Source organism: Chelonia mydas, chromosome 1 (genome assembly GCF_015237465.2).
Source record: "Chelonia mydas isolate rCheMyd1 chromosome 1, rCheMyd1.pri.v2, whole genome shotgun sequence".
NCBI classification, from domain to species: Eukaryota; Metazoa; Chordata; order Testudines; family Cheloniidae; genus Chelonia; species Chelonia mydas.
Window position 1 is genome coordinate 234259215 of NC_057849.1, and position 17624 is coordinate 234276838.

General features: G+C 40.7%; 1 protein-coding gene across 1 annotated transcript in view; it reads right to left on the reverse strand.

Moving 5' to 3' along the window:
* The window catches only part of PIK3C2G (phosphatidylinositol-4-phosphate 3-kinase catalytic subunit type 2 gamma), a 275645-nt gene that overhangs the window by 100683 nt on the left and 157338 nt on the right, over positions 1-17624 (reverse strand). Inside the window, exons 21-23 of the mRNA XM_037916093.2 lie at positions 14306-14435; positions 12780-12916; positions 9856-10025 (exon numbers count right to left, since the gene is read on the reverse strand). Of these exons, the coding sequence (XP_037772021.1) occupies positions 9856-10025; positions 12780-12916; positions 14306-14435 (437 nt within the window). The remainder of the gene's footprint in view (positions 1-9855; positions 10026-12779; positions 12917-14305; positions 14436-17624) is intronic.

Consider the following 17624-nt stretch of genomic DNA (forward strand, 5'->3'; position numbering starts at 1 on the left):
GTAACTTCAGACCCTCATCACTTGACAGTTCCAGCAACTTATCCTCCAATGATAGGTTTCAGAGTAGCAGCCGTGTTAGTCTGTATCCGCAAAAAGAAAAGGAGTACTTGTGGCACCTTAAAGACTAACAAATTTTGAGCATAAGCCTTCATGAGCTACAGCTCACGAAAGCTTATGCTCAAAATTTGTTACTCCTTTTCTTTTTCCTCCAATGATAGTGACAGAGAGGTCTCAGTTTCTAGAGAGGAAAATGGATCATGAACCCATTGCTTTCCTTTTTGTGGATCAGAGTCTGATGGGAAATAGTCCTCAAATGTTTGGAGAGTTGATTTTAGATGGGATGCAATATTTTAGGTAGGAGAGGCAGATCCAAACCTTTACTATCGTCAATAGCCAGAAATGCAAAAAAATGGGAACATGTCATAATAGTTGCACCCGACTTTCTCTTTCCAGACTTGAGCTTTTTTTTTTTTTTTTTTTTTTTTTTTTAAAGGCCATGATCTTGTCAGCCAATACAAAGACATCTGACATACTCTGCCAAATATGCAAGTTTGGCGAGCCATTGTAAATCCTGAAAGTATGCTGCCAGAGGAGACAGAAAGGCTTCAAGTTCACATACACTCGGTTTAATACTTTGCCATGGGATAACCACCACACTTAAGCGTGTGAGAGTAAGTGGTGGTGTTCAGACCCCATTTCTTCACACATTGTAGCAAAGATGTGAGAATTGAGTCCATTTGCTTTCACAAAATTCACAATTTTAACAACTATACCAAGGACATAAATTTCTCGGCTGCCAAGACCTTTTGATAAATGAAGCAGTGTGCTGCTTGAGCAGTCGGTGCAACTTCCATCACTCTCGCCATTACAAATGAATTGTGGCCGCTCCGTCAGTGCAAATTCCAATGCCGCGATCCTACTGAAGTCCATGTTGTCACATACTCATCTAGGACACAAAAGATTTCAGCACCTGTTGTGTTTTGTGGCAGTTCTTCTCAGCAGAGTAGATCTTTGTGAAATGCACCATCATAGGCATAGGCATATCATAGGTGCACATAAACAACAAGAACTGCTGCGATAGAAAAGTCTGTTGATTCATTCAACTGAATTGTAAACCGGCTTTCTATCAACTGAGCTTTGATATCGGTAGAAGTGGTATAGCTTGACTTTAGTAAGACTTTTGATACTGTCTCACATGACCTTCTCATAAACAAACAAACTTAGATGGAGATACTATAAGGCGGGTGCATAACTGGTTTGGAAACTGTTCCCAGAGAGTAGTTATCAGTGGTTCATAGTCAAGCTGGAAGGACGTATCGAGGGGGTGCCGCAGGGATCGGTTCTGGGTCTAGGTCTGTTCAGTAGCTTCACCAATGATTTAGATAATGGCATAGAGAGTACACTTATAAAGTTTGTTGACAATACCAAGCTGGGAGGGGTTGCAAATGCTTTGGAGGATAGGATTAAAATTCTAAATGATCTGGACAAACTGGAGAAATGGTCTGAAGTAAATTGGATGAAATTCAATAAGGTCAAATGCAAAGTACTCCACTTAGGAAGGAACAATCAGTTGCACACATACAAAATGGGAAATGACTGCCTAGGAAGGAGTACTGCAGAAAGAGATCTGGGGGTCATAGTGGATCACAAGCTAAATATGACTCAACAGGGTAACACTGTTGCAAAAAAAACCGAACTTCATTCTGGGATGTATTAGCAGGAGTGTTGTAAGCAAGACATGAGAAGTAATTCTTCTGCTCTACTCTATGGTGATTAGGCCTCAACTGGAGTATTCTGCCAGTTCTGGATGCCACATTTCAGGAAGGATGTGGACAAACTGGAGAAAGTGCAGAGGAGAGCAACAGAAATGATTAAAGGTCTAGAAAACATGAACTATGAGGGAAGATTGAAAAAATTGGGTTTGTTTAGTCTGGAGAAGAGACGACAGAGTGGACATGTTAACAGGTTTTCAAGTACATAAAAGGTTGTTATGAGGAGTAGGGAGAAAAATTGTTCTATTAACCTCTGAGAATAGGGCAAGAAGCAATAGGCTTAAATTGCAGCAAGGGCAGTTTAAATTGGACATTAGCAAAAACTTCCTAACAGCCATGGTGGTTAAGCACTGGAATAAATTGCCCAGGGAAGTTGTGGAATCTCCCTCATTGTCTAACCTGCTCTTAAAAATCTCCAAACACCTGTCAGGGATGGTCTAGATAATACTTAGTCCTGCCATTAGTGGAGGGGACTGGACTAGATGACCTCTTGAGGTCCCTTCCAGTCCTATGATTCGATGATCTCTGCAATATCAGTGATTCAACATAACTGTATCATTTGACAGTGGAATGCAATTCACTTTTTTGACAGCTCCGTCACCCAAGACTTCACGATAAGGATCTATTACAGAAGGCATGATTAATTCTTCACCAATTGTAAATGGCAATTTGCATTTAGCTATTCATAGGGATAGCAGCTATGATGCCTTTATATCAGACCTTTATTTGATGTTATGGTGTTGTACGGTAGTTTCTTTTGCCCCTTCACTTCATCTTGCTTCTGTTGGAAGAATTCCACTGGCTTTTCTTTTAAATTCGGATGTTTAGTTTCAAGGCGTCAAATCATTTTTGAAGGTTTTATAGCATCATTGCTCAGAGTTGTGCCACACATAACATAGAGAGGTTTCGGGCATTTTACATCCTCACTTGCAACAAACCCATACTTAAATGTAAAACTAATCGTATTTTTGATTGACAGCTGAACATTTCCTTTTCTAACACTTCTTCCTGATCATATTCGGAGTCACTCGCATCTCTGTTATGTTTTTCTGAACTTTTGTTAGTTCTGAAAAATAGATCCAGAAGTAATTGCTTTGATAGTGACATTGTCTAGTTTCGCCAAGTAAAATTTTTATTAGGGCTTCAATTTTTCTTGTTGCTTTCAGTTAACTACTTCCTTCCAACAAATGAATGCAAATGTGATTTGCATATCAGTATCACGGGCACCAATGCCAACCCAGTCAATTTATTTAAAATGTTCAAAAATAATTGAATGAATGCTGTGATGTAAAATGCAAGTACAAAAAAACCTTTACATTTTAAATATTAATATTCTGTGTTAGGGAACTCTCAGGGATTGGCAAGGAGACTGGTCTGGTCATTGAGAAACACTGCACTAGAGTATGTAAGAGAGTATAGCCCCTCTAGAATACTGTGACAGGCTGCTCTATTCCCTGCTGGATAGCACCGCCTCCTGGTGATTCTGGGGATTAACTCAGTCAGGCCGACACCCCTTCCAGTGGTTAGACCCTTTCAGTTTCTCCTCTGCAGCTCTTCTCTCATTCTCGGGAACTGCAGCTGTCCTCTTCGTGACTCAGCCCTATATCCAGGTCACTATTCTTCCAGAGGGAGAGCACATCAAGATTCTTCTCTTTAGCAATCTCAGGCAGTCCTCTGCTTCACTGCCTCACAGTGCCACTCCCGCAGTGACTGGCAGGGGAATCTGGGCCCACCCTCTATCCAGGTTCTGGCTCAGGGACCCTCTACACAGCAGCAAGGCCAATTTCCTGCACCTTGCTGCCTTTACCTGAGTCACTTCCATACCTCCTGGCCCTCGCCACTCCTCTGAGTTTGACAATCTCTTCACTCCCTCCTCCCAGGGAGTAACTTTAGACAACTTATCACTGTAGCCCTAAAGCACTCCTCCCTTCTCCCAGGAAGTGACTGAAGCCTTCTCCCTGCATCCCCTTCTGCTTTCAATTTCCTGTCTTTTGGAGAAGCCCGAATAATCCAGCATAGGTGAGCTTCTCTCTAATTAGCTGTCTCCAGCCTACCCTCCTCCCTCCTTAACAGCCTAATTCAGCTCTTGTAGGGCCAGTGTGGGGAGCACACCCCATCACAGATACCCAAGTAGTACATGGGATAAAGTGGTGGAAGGGCGGGTTGCAATTAAAAGCAATGATCACAGAAGATAGGTCAATATTTTTTCCATCAGTTATTTACTGTTGATTGTGATGTGGAACTTCCTGGTTCCAAAGGCATTTAGATAAGAATTCACAGGGTGGTCTTAAAAAAAAAAAAAGAGAGAAGTCTCCGAAGAGGAAGATATGGAGCCACTCAAACTCACATGCAGTACAACACCAGACTGGAAGGAATTCCGCTGGACCAGAACTGGAAGGAATTCCACTGGTGGTTCCAAAGGCGATAAATAACAACACACTCTAGCCCAGATAATTACTAATGAGACTATACAATAACCTCCTCAAAACAGCAACTGTTCCTGAAGACTGGAAAGTAGTTAATGCAGTGCTTCAGCTTCAAATCAGAGCCACGGGGGATACTGGGAATTACAGACCAGTGAGCTTCACCTCAGTTCCAGGGAACTCAATTGAGTGTGTAATTAAGGAGAAAGCAGAACATTACACTTGGATAATAAAAAGAGATAGGTACAAACCAGCACAGCTTCTGTAAAGGAAAATAAGTGCCTCTCTAAACTGTTAGGGTACTTCACAGGAATAATAAATTAAATCATAGATACATAGGGACAAGTGGACATAAATTTCCTCTGATTTCAAAAAGCATTTGATGAGTTCCCTCCATAAGAGACTATGAAAGAAAATAAATAACCAAGGGTAAAGTATTATGCAGGATTAATAACTGGGTGACGCATAGACAACATAGTAACAATAAATAACTAGTCTTCAAAGTGGAGAAAGATAAGTGTGCCCTAAAGTCAGTATTGGGACTCATATTTCTCAGTATACGAGGCCTAAATTTCCAAAAGTGACTAGTGCTTTTGAATGCCTAACTTGAAACACCTAAAAAGGGCTGATTTTCAGAAGTGCTGAGCACCCATCCTCTGAAATTCGGGCCCCTTTAAGGTGTCTCAAGTTGGCCTATCCAAAAAGCTGAAACTGCCCAAAATCATTTTTGAAAATGTAGACTCCACTTCTGCGAAGACATATCTTATGCTTAACTTTAAGCACCTGAGTAGCCTCATTAACTTCCGTGAAACCACTCAAGCACTTAAATTTAAGAATATGAAGTCTTTGCATGTTTCTGGCCTTTGTTTTTTTGGAGGAGGACAGGTGTAGCAAGTGGCAGAAGTTGACTGATGACTTGAAACTCTTCAGGTTAATGAAAACTAAGAACTGTAACTCCAGATCTACATAAAGTGGGGGATTGGCAGTATCATATAGGATAGAATTTAACTTAGATAAAGGTAAGGTAATAAACAGAGTTGGCCAAAAAATTTCCAAAGAAAGGTTTTCCATCAGTAAATAGGTTTGCATTTAAAACAAAATGTTTCACAGACCATTTTGAATATTTGACAAATTTTTTCAGTCTAAAATTTTTTCAAAATGAAAGTTTTAGATCCCCTCTGTTGAAACATTTCCCAAATAAAAATATTCAAGAAATAACTGAACTTTTAGAATTTTCATTTTTTTCATTTGAAATTGTGTTTCCCCCCATTTTCTGACTGTTCTCCAACCTTTGCTAATTCAAAAGCAATTAGAAAGCATTGAAAGGGTTCTTTCTGTTTTAAAGCAACACTCTTAATGATAAAGAAACTCTTTCATTTTGAAGTGTTAACACTAAAACCAAAGTGTTATTCTTATAAATGAAAAGTGGCATTTCCCCCACTTTCTTATTCTTCTCAAACTGGAAAAAGCAGAAAAACAGTAAAAAGGGTGGGGAAAAACCCACTTTCCCATATTTTTGATGGAAAATTAGAATTTCTCAATGGGAACATTCTAAAAGGGATTCTTCACACAACACAGAATCAATCTGTGGAACTCTTTGCCAGAGGATGTTGTGAAGGCCAAGACTATAACAGTGTTCAAAAAAAGAACTAGATAAGTACATGGAGGATAGATCCATCAATGGTTATTAGCCAGGATGGGCAGGGATGGTGTCCCTAGCCTCTGTTTGCCAGAAGCTGGGAAGGGGCGACACTTGAGGATTACTGGTTTTGTTCATTCCCTCTGAAGCACCTGACTTTGTCCACTGTTAGAAGACAGGATACTGGGCTAGATGGACCTTTGGTCTGACCCAATATGGCCATTCTTATGTTCAGCCAGCTCTAATAATAAACATTGTCAAAAAATAAAACAAAAAACAACACACAACAGGAAGAGCAAAATTTAATATATGGGAAAGACATAGGGGTCTTTGAGGAGATCGGTGAAGACACATAGGCAGTGCCTGGCAGCAATTAAACAGGACAACTGTGTGCATTGAAAAAGGATGGAAAATTACACATACATTACTATGCCATGACAAAAATATAGTATAACCTGGATTACCTCATCTCATTTGAGATGGCCACCTAATCAATAGCAGTGATTGTAAAAGTACAAAGAAAGGTGCTGAAAATGGCTGGAGAAGTGTAAGACTGCTAAATCTAGGACTGTATCAGCTAGCACAGGATTTAAATAAACCCTTTATTACCTAATCCTCCAAAGCAGAAGAGTTCAAGAGGAATTGGTTAGAACCGGAAAAATAAAAAAAATCAACCCCTTCCTCTTACACTGTCCTGTGTGCCTCAGCTAAAACCACATCTGCACAGGGATCCAGGAAGGACAAACAAGTCCTCCCACAATATACTAAACACCAATTGCTAGAATGGTTCCTGTTGGTGAAGGACTAAGAGCCCTGGGATATAAGTACCCTCATTAATTCTAGCGCTAAACACATGCAGCTGCTGTGTCAGAATAGATGTGGGTATACTGGGACATGTGTGGGTCTGTAGTATGGACTCTTGGAGGCAGGCGTGGCTAATATGAAATCACATGTGCACAAGCCAGTATGTGGGTACACATTGCAGTGTAGACTTATCCTTAGAGAACACCCCTAGTGACCTCAACCGGGGCAGGGAGTACAGGCCTCCCTCAAAATGAGAACACAGGATAGTCAATACTGTTAAACTACAGGAATTCTTGAACAAATAAAGGGTAATTATTTCTTCACACTGTTTGAATTCTGTGGAATTCACTGCCTCGTGGCTAGATTAAAGAAAGGTGTGTAATTGTATTACCACTAACAAAATGTGTAGCTTTGTAAGATAAAATAAAAGATAATGAAATCTCATGTTTTGGTCTGTAAATCTCCTATGGGACTCAAAAAGTAATGTTCCTTTGGAGCACAGCATTATACTATTGGCTAGATACAGTATTAGTCTCCCCTCCAACCCTTCTGAAGCACTAGTTGCTAATATCTTTGCCACTAGCAGTGTCTATTATTTAATACTTCTGCTGCATAACCGGTGTGCATGGCACTTTAAAGATCAGATAGACAGACGATAAGCTCTTTAAGGCAGGAATGTTCTCTAAATCCCACTGAAGGCAATGGGACCTTTTCTACTGATTTTAATGGGTGCAGGGCTGGGCTTTAAATGGAGAGACTCGGGACATAAAATTTAATTAGGAGGATACTGGACTGGGGCAGTTATTGATCCCTTTCCATCGCCAAATTCTGTTTGCTATATTTTCAACAGAAATGTTTTCCTGAAAATTCTCATGTCTGTCTGAATCATATTACTTTCAAAGGATTATTTTCAGAGTCGAGAGTGGACTGAATGGAAAGAGACTTTGCCCTGCATAGCGTGTTACATAATTCTTCAGGCTACTATAAATCTTTCAGTTTATTTACAGTAAAAAGAGTACTCTTACTTGCAGAAGACTGTGGAAGGCATTTGCTTATGATGCTCTGAAGGACAAGAGTTTGCTAATCTCACCCTCCCCCCCCGCCACACACATTTATTGAGAATACACAATGGGCATTTATATCTGTGGTAAGCAATCAAGTTATTTTTCTAAGAAAAGAAAGACCAGAGTATGGTAATCACAATAGAGTGGGGACTCCTTTTCCTGCAAGCCTTTGCTATAAGTGCATTGAAGAAAAATGTGACCACAGTGTGATGTAAGGATTTGTAAGATCAGATGCTGCTGATCTTTAAAGTTGCCTAAGCTACCTCACTACAATGCATATAAATTGTATTAAACAACAAAGCATAAGAAGAGAGTCAGCACAAATATAGTACTGAGGATTTTAAAAAAGTTTGATGTTGTTTTTGTGGGCATCACTTTAGGGATTCAACTTGAATTACTGATTTGGGGCATGGTCAAAAGGCAGATAACTTTTGGAGTACTGAGCTAAAAATTGACTAAAAGGTTACTCAAACATGGGGCTAACAAGTCAACTGCTTCAGGTCTGTGTGTGGAAAAGGAACGGATAGATGGATAGATGCAAATAGCATCAAGTATTCACTTTGTGGGTGATGAAAGTCTGATACCCTTGTGTCACTATTATCTGTCAGACAGTACATTTGATGAAGAAAACACAATGCTCATGTGTATTACAGCCATCTTTCTCAGACCTACTCAGTGTGCGAGAGGGCAAGGAATAAGCATATCGCTCCCTAGTGGCTACAGCCTATAGAAAATATAAGTCCTATTCCTACTAAGGACGCGTGAATGAGTCACAAGTTGTACAGCTTTAGAATCTATTGAAAATAGAGCAAAATATTTGCATGGATGAAAAGGAACACAATAGTTGCTATTTAAATAAATGACTTATTTTAAATGGTACTTCTAGATTTAACACAGCTGTATAATATCACTACATTATATAATAAAAATAATAGCTATAGCATTCCTGTCTAAACTTTGGGTGTTGAGCCTAATGCTGCACTCCAGGGGCCAAATCTTTCCCTCCTGAATCATTTTGCCCTCAGGCAAAAGTACCATTCAAGTAAGCTCCAGATAGACTCTAGTGGCAGCTTTGGCTGAGTAACAGATGCAGCACTTGACTCAGGGTGTATATGTATGTCTCTTTGTGACTCTACTGTGCGTTATTCTTTCCACAGCAAATTGGTAAAATTAAGGGAGCTCCTTGAATGACTGACAATGATTTTGAACACTGCAAATAAATCTTTTGTCTGGGTGGTTCAGAACTAATTAGCCCCATCAGCTTCCTTCATATCAGTACGCCCACACTTATTTCTGTCTAATATGCTGGAAGACAAGAAAAAAAAAGGAATGATTAACTCAAGCGGATTCATTCTGGGATGGGTCAGGTGATTTTGAGGACAAGTGAAGGAAGGACTTCACACATCAATCAGATTGTCAATGCCAGGGAGATATTTTTATCCATCATATATACTGCTAAACAATTTGTGTCAGGTTTGGGGTGTACTGAAATGTCTATGCATACTTCTAGTTATAATTTCATCCTAATTCATCCCTTCATAATTTCATAGTCAAGAAGGGAACTAGAATAGGTATGGCAAGTACTTACTTATCCACAGAATATGTACAGCCTGGATGTGAGAGCTTCCACACAATAACTCAACTCTGACTAGTTGGGATCAATACTTGGGTGTAAATCATGGGCCCCATTGACATCCCCGGGGCCAGGATTTCACCCTATGGGTGGGAGTGTAGTTGATCCTGCATGCCCAGTCAGTGTTTGGTCTCTATGCTAAAAGTGACAAGAAGGATGTCAATTACATCCAGCTATGGGATTGATTTTGTGCTATAGACACCTGCCCACTAGAAAAAGAAATGAGACCAGGAACTCTTTTCTCATAGGCCAGCCATCAGATGGTAACTACTTCTGGCCACTGCTGAACTGGATCAGACTCAGACTACTGACCTAACAGAGAAAATCTCCATATCCCATTACTAATTCTTTCAGCCCTCTCCTGATAAGGTTTTAAGAATGCTATAACATGATATGTATGATACCTCTAGAGATTATGGGAGAAAAAGCAAAGACTCATTTACAATTTTCATGTATGTTTTAGAATACTGAAGTTTTATCAAAACACTGTTTAAACTTTAAGGTTATTGTAGGTACCAACCTTTTTATGCTTCCAAATTTTTGTGCATGACCTAAAATCTTTCCAAAATCTATATGGAACATGTGGCCAGTGTTTGTCAGCATGATGTTGTCATTGTGTCGGTCACAGACTCCCAGAATGAAGGTAACAACGCACCAACCAGCACAGGAATGAAAGAAATTCTTTATTGCCTAATTAATCAAAACAAAAACACAAAGAAGAAATATACAGTAATGTATTTTTTGTTATACTAACATGAATACCAAGTCCTACAAGCTCTTGTGCACATGCTTAAAGCTAAATACAGGCCTAAGTGTTTGCAAGTTTGGGACCTAAATTAATAACATGGGAACTGCCATAGTACAACAGACCAATGGTTCATCTAGTCAGTTCTATCTCCAGCAGTGACTTATTTTGGATAGTTCTTTTGCATTTAGGTGGAACCTTTCACCCAAGAACTCAATGAACTTTACAAACACTAATTAATGAAGCCTGGGCAAGGCATCTAACTTCCATTTTATAGAGAGGTAAACTCAAATATAATAAGGTTAAGTGAACTACCGAAAGTATCAGAGATTCAGTGGCAGACCTAGGAATATATGACAAGGAGTCCTGATTCCTAAACCACTGCTCTAACCACTAGATACTCACAAACGCTGTCTATACTGCATGCTTCTTTTGGCAGCATGTAGAGTATGTACTCAGGTAGCACCCAGCATGGGTTAAGTCTCAGTGTAGACTGTGAGGAACAGTTTAGGCAACTAGAGTGAAGACACATCTGAAGGGTACCCGAGTACATACTATACGTGGCTCTCTACTAGCCCAAACCATGTAGAGGCCTGTTGCTTCCCAGCTGTTGGAGCCTTTCCCCACCGCAGGAAAAGACTCTAGCAGCTGGGAAAGGCACCAGCAATGGGGAAAAGCTCAATGTGTGTGTGGGGTGGTGGTGGTAAAAGGGAAGAGTGGCAACAAGGAAAGGCTATGGCAGCTCCCTGCTGGCTAAAGCCCTTCCCCACCACAGGGAAAGACTCTGGCAAGGGGGAGGCAGCAGGGAAAGGCCACACTGTCATGCGTAGCTCCATGTACTGTATACACCACCGAAATTGGCGTGTAGTGTATACGTAGCCTTATGGACTGATCCAAAGCTTTCCACTGACTTCAGTGGGCATTGTACCAGCACTTCTATGCTTCAGAAGAAGATAAAAAATCTCCCTCAAATGAACCTGTCCAACCCATCCCACCTGCCCAATGCCATATCACAGATAAGAGGAGAGTGAGAAGAGAATTGTTCCTAGCTCTAGATGGTGATCAGATTTATATAAAGCATGAGGAACTATAGCTCACGCAGGTTTTATCTTCGCTACTGCAGTGTAACAACCACAGATAGCATTCTTATTTATGAGGGTCAGAACTGCCTGGGAATCTTATTAAGCTATTTGTCTCAATAATAATGTGAGCCATTTATATGCAGACTCTATAAAACCGAATTCACAATTATTAAGTTCTTGGTCGAAACCTCAGTGCATACAGTCCTGTACCATCTTTATACTATACTATCCAATATAAATAATTGTTTGAGTACTGACGATATTACTGTAGTATTATGGAGCTAAATCTAGTGACTGATTTTGATGGTAGCACTGTGGAGTGATTAGACCACAGCACAAGAACTCAATATACCTGGGGTGTATACCTGACTGTGCCACTTAGTCGCTAGGTGACTTTGGAGACGTCATTTCACCTTTCTGTACCTTTGTTTGCCCAATTGTAAGATGAGGATAATAATGCTTACTCACCTATGTGAGTTCAGTTTCCAAGTGCAAAGTGTTAATAGCAAGAGAAGAGAAATGGTGAGAGCAGGATACAAACAATTATACAGACATCCTGCGCAATCAGAAATGACTATTTCACCTGTTTCAAAAAAATGAACGTAATGCGTAGCAAATTTTTTTTTTTAAGAACATTCCATGTTATTTGACTTACTAAAAAAAGCCAACAAAACTGGATTTTTGACTGATAACGGATAGCTGTCTCAATTGTCAATCAAAATGTCAGCAGCACCTTTACTGTAAATGTATAATAATTATTACATTAAAAATTTAGGTTGAAAATTTGGAAAATAAATACACAACCACCCACCCACCACCACATTCTGGCAAAAAAATGTTTAAGTTGATGCCTACAATTAGGCATCAAATTAGATGTCTCATTTTCAGAGGAGCTCAGCACCTGGATCTCTCCTTAAATTGGGCAAAAAATTTGGCTACTAATCTACTGCAGGTACGGGGATGTGTTCAAAAATTCCCCAGGATGCAAAACATTTCAAAGTCTTTTTGTGAACCTCAGGACATGCCCCGTCTAAGAAGAATGTGCAAAAGTGACTTCATGGCTTCTTTCTTTTAAGAGGAAAACCTCTGCTTCTGCAGTTTCCCCAATTTCCTGGATGATATATAACCTGATGCATAACACCAGTTTGCATAAGACCAGATGCTTTACACAGGATCCCATAATGTAGAAGGACAAAAATGACCTGATGTATCATATTACTAGAGGAATTCAATGAAATACAGTTTTCTAAAAGTGTGACATTTTCAAGCACAGAAAAGATACTCTGTGTGTGATTATATATAAAACACCACATCTCACTATCTGGATAAAAAAACCCCTCTAGGTTCAGTATCTATTTACTTAATTTTATCTTCAACTTCTTATCTCACCATTGAATCTCCAAGTGTGGTATTTTCCTGACTTTTCTTATTGTTATTGAAAAAACACTGCACTGAATCTGGTCCCTAGCAATCTGGCCAAAGAAATGGATGTGCCTTTTAAGAAGATTTGATGGTATGTGTGATCTGTTTTCCCTGACTCCAGGAGATTGTGCATATCACCATTTGCTTTTTCATTTGTAAAATAAACAATTTATGCAATGTTCCATTTTAATATACCTCTTGGTAACTTGATTCCAAAGGATGATGATGACTGAACCATTTTTTAATTGTGTTTTCCTTCAATGGTCCTATCAATCCAGACTCCCTGTGGATCTTGGCTAGAGTTGTAGCATCTGACACCATCTGCACAAGTCCTAATCAGAGAGAAGGAGTTCACATGAAAAACTCACAATTTTAAAAAGGGGGCAGAGTGTTTATTAATCTGCATCACACTGTATCATATCACCCCCTGGAGAGAATTATACACACATTTCAATTAAACATAACAGTGTACACGGTATTGGATGATATAGAAAAAGGAAGATTGGGAGTTTCTCTTCTCCCTGCCTCATAAAACAAGAACAAAGGGCTATTCAATGAAATTAAAGGTAACAAATTAAAAACGGATCAATGGAAATGCTTTTCCACACAATGCACAACTAGACTGTGGAGTTCACTGCCACATGACATCATGGAGTCCAAGAATTTAGCAAGATTCAAAATGTTGTGTGGAAAAACATTGTGAGGTGCTCAGATACTCTGGTCACAGAAGTACCTAAGATAGACAGACATCCAGGGTTTATTCTCATGCCCTCCCTGTAGCCTTTAAAAAATATCAAATTGAGAGTTAGTGTAATGGACGGACCATAATTATAGCATCTTCCTTCTCCAAATATAATATTTTATGGTTATTTTTTGAAGGGGAATCCTTCTGGCTCTGCCTTGTTCATGGAAAGAAAGGATGAAGAGGATCCCTTTTCAGTTCCCATCATCCCTGACTCCGCCATGGCTCCTGCAGGCCTCCCATTCCCCAAGCTTTCTCTGCAGTGTGGCTCAAAAAGCCGCAAATGCTGTATTTTTCATTTCTGTACTGTAGGTAATCTGGATACTTCAGCTCTTTATTGTGCTAGAATTATTTTCAGTAAAAAACGGTTTAGAGAGTCAGTAAAAAAAAAAGTCTATTGCCATCAGTAAATTTCTTTAGCAAGTAATTGGCATCCTTGCTATGGCTTTGTTACGACAACCATAAAAGAAAGTTATAAATAAAGCTTTCATGAGAGTCAAGCTTGCCTTAAGCAGCGTGAACAGCAAGGGTGGTATTTCAAACACTGGGGGGTTTCTGGAACTTTATTAGTCTATAGCTGGCACCTAAAAAAGGGCCAGATTTGCAAAGGAGCTCAGCACCCAATAATTCCCACTGCAATACTTCTGATCAGGTTTTCAAAAGTTCTTATTTGGTGCCTAAGTGGGAGGTTTTTTTGAGAGTCTGAGACCAGTTGTGGATGCCGAGGCTTTATATTCAGGCCTGGGTTGCTACAAAACCTCACTAACTTGGGTTGTATTTCTTCTGAAGGGAAAAAAAGAAGAAGTTACCCTCCCTAAATCTACAAAGATGTTTAGGACCCAACTGAGGGAGGTTCTGAGCACTCTTTTCCCTCCAAGGAGAAAAAGAAAAAGACACCTGCGAAGAGAAATACTGAAGGGAGGAGTGCTGTGTATTACTGGTTTACATGACATATGCATCCTTTCTAATCTGTACTGACCTTGGCCTTTTCCTGTAGATAAACACTTATAAATGATCATTTGCATATCGAGTCCCTCCTGAAGCCAAATTCTGTCCATCACGCGAATAATCTGCAGAACCAGCATATCCTGACGTAGATCATCTCCAACCTGTGAAAAGGGCACGTGAAATTTGTGTTTCTCCTTGAATCCTAAAGAGAGACACTTTTCTATCTCTTTTGGATTTTTTCCAGGCCAAAAACCCCAGCTACTTTCATTTTACAGTAAACCCCTGTAGTTTTGCTCAAAGTGTTCATACTGTATCAGAAGGAAGAAAGAATGGGATGATTTATACAGACAAGAAGTGTTTTGGCAACCACACTAATGGTACCATATGCCCTTTTTCTTGCTGCAACCTTTCAGTTTATTACTCACATGGAAATTACTGGTGTTTCAAATGCAATTGGGAGCTTGGATCTTTGTTGAGTGACATTTCAAAATCCATCCAATAGCAGATCCCTTTTCAGGAATGAGAGTACAAGTATTTGGCCTGACACTACACATCACAACTCGGTATTTGTAGCAGACTACAGGGCAACCTTATTACACGTACAAATGGTTTCCCTGACATGATTCAGATCCAGTTTCAAACAGCATTGTGTTGGTGACTGCTCCCCACATGGAGTCTGTTGACCAACAATCTTAGAGAAATCTGATTTTGCGTCTTGTAATTAATGAAGGGATTATTTTCTACCGTAGCTGGGTGAATAGCCCGTAAAACAAAAGCTCTGCTATTCATCCCCTCCCCCTCAATGTCCAAATTGCATCTGGATTTTACTGGTATTTTCAAGCTTTCATCAGGAAAGTCTTTCATAAATTGCTAGCTTTTAGTTACATTACAATGATTTGTTCCTTTATGATGTTCCTTTTACAGAAGCATCCTATTCTACAGGCATTTAACGAGAGGTCATCAATTTCCCCCTATTTTTTAAAAAATCCATTTCCCTTTTGTTTACAGCTTATCTTGATTCCAATTAATTATGCTCGGCAGCCAGACCTGAAGAGAATTCTTCCTGTGGTTGCTCACCACTGTTCGAAACAACAGTTACCATTTTATTTAAGCATTATCTATTACAAATAATGAAGCATATTATGAGCCAAATTATGGCTGCTGCTACACAGGTATGCTGGATGGGAGAAGGTGCAGGGAACTTCGTAACCCTATTGGCATCGCTGTCAGTGTTCATTGCCCCAGAGGTGAACATTGCGTGGGATGACGAGGCACCTGCCTCTTCTTCCACTTTAAGCCCCCGGTTTGTTATGTAAGTAATGCCAGGTACACACCTTTTCCAAAGGTAACGAAGGAAGATGAGTGTGCTTCCTCCAGTGTGGCCAGAAATGATATTCCTGTTCCTGGGCCATATGTGCATAAAATGCAAATTTCACCCAGGTGGGCTATGTAGCATGAAATTTGTAGGCTTCTGTTTTCTAACTACGGCACCTTCTAATTTCTAAGAACTACCCCTTAAATCTTTGGAGGCAGCAACCATTTTGTGCTCTTCAGGTTGCTGTGGTCCATACAGAGAGCTCTCACACACACACATATCATGCTTTCTCAAGGAGGCTTTCCTATTGTTTCAGAGTAGCAGCCGTGTTAGTCTGTATTCGCAAAAAGAAAAGGAGGATTTGTGGCACCTTAGAGACTAACCAATTTATTTAAGCATAAGCTTTCGTGAGCTACAGCTCACTTCATCGGATGCATTGTTGTTTCTCTTAATCTGAAACAGAAGTAATTTTAGACTGAAGGCATATGTTTTTTCTCTTTGTGTATGGAAACATGACCATCCTCGGCTTAATTCCAAATACAACAATGGAGTTACTCCAGTGATGAATCCATCCCATTATTGAGGTGGTGTACCTCCTCTATCATTCCACAACATGATTGTCATGGGGCAGAGCTCTCCAGCACGCCCCTTGTGGCCGCTCATGGTCCTACAGGTACGTTGCACTTAGCAACCATTCAAGGTTCTTTCAATCAATTACCTTGACTAGATTGGTTCAAAGCATGCACTCCCTCTCTCTCAGGGATGAAACCAGAATTTTCCTAAGGTGGGAATCCAGAGCTCTCCCTCCACTGCCCTGAATCCAGTCCCACACCTCGCCTCCACCCCTGAACTCTCCCCTGCCGCTTCCCAATACCCAGTCCTAAGCAGTCTCACGCTGCCTTGGCACCCAGATCCGTGCTCTCCCTCTTACATCCAGCTCCACAACAACTCAGCTCGTGCTCCCCACACCCAGCCCAGTGCTCTTCCCCCCACATTGATCTGCCCCCAGCTCTGAGATATCCCTCTTGCATGCAGCCCTACTCTGTTTTTCCCTGGGGACTGGGAGGGCCTGACATCCATGGGTGCCAGAAGGACTGAGACAGCAGAGGGCCCAAGCAGGCACACAGAGTTGCAAGGCCATTCAAATTTGGCCCAGCCACCCCTCATCATGCCAGCAGGGAAGGGGGTGTGCTGTTATGCCACCCAGCTTTGGTCAGGGGCTAAGGGCAGGGGGGGAGGGCTAGGCTCCCTGTGCTCCCCCACTACCACCCTTAGCCAGCTTCTCCCTCAGCTGGCCCTTTCCCCCCAGTTAGTCATCAGGTGCAGCGTGTTCAGCAGGCTGCCTTCTCCTGCTAGTGGTAGCCCTGCTATAACATGAAGGAGGAGGTAGCTTTTGTGCCAGTCCCTTTCCTAAAACCCAGTTGGTTGGGTCAGAAGGGAGCCTCTCTCTTGACTCTTTGCAAGGCTCCTGGCCCCCAGCCTTTAAAGACACAGGGACAGGATTTCCTCCCAAGCACCACTCATTCCCAGGACTGGTTCCTCTCTCTAACTATCTCCTGAGTTGTTGTATATATGTCAGACCTTTCCAAATCTTAAGGGTCCATGCCACATGGTGGGAATGGGCTGATCACTTGGCACCTCTACTCCATCACATTGACTCTGACTTGGAGAGCCAGAATTGAGTCCTATATGTTTTGTGCCAAATGTAATCTTTAGAACGGTAGTATTTTATCTGCTAGACAGGGCTACTGTACAATAAAGTCCTTTCCTTGAACAGTCATTTCTCTGGACTTTGTCCTTAGACCTCAAGAAGGTAAATACACTATGTTATCCTTTATTGTTTAGCCTGGTGGGCTTCACTGAGTTAAAAGCACACATTGTTTTCCTAGAATGCATTTGATTTTCTACCAATCAAAACTCTGGATGCTTTAATATATTTCCTTAATATATTGTATTTAAACATCTAGCATCAAATAGGATTATGAAAACTGAGCAGCACAGCCAAATCAAACACCTCAGGCACAAGATCTGAAGG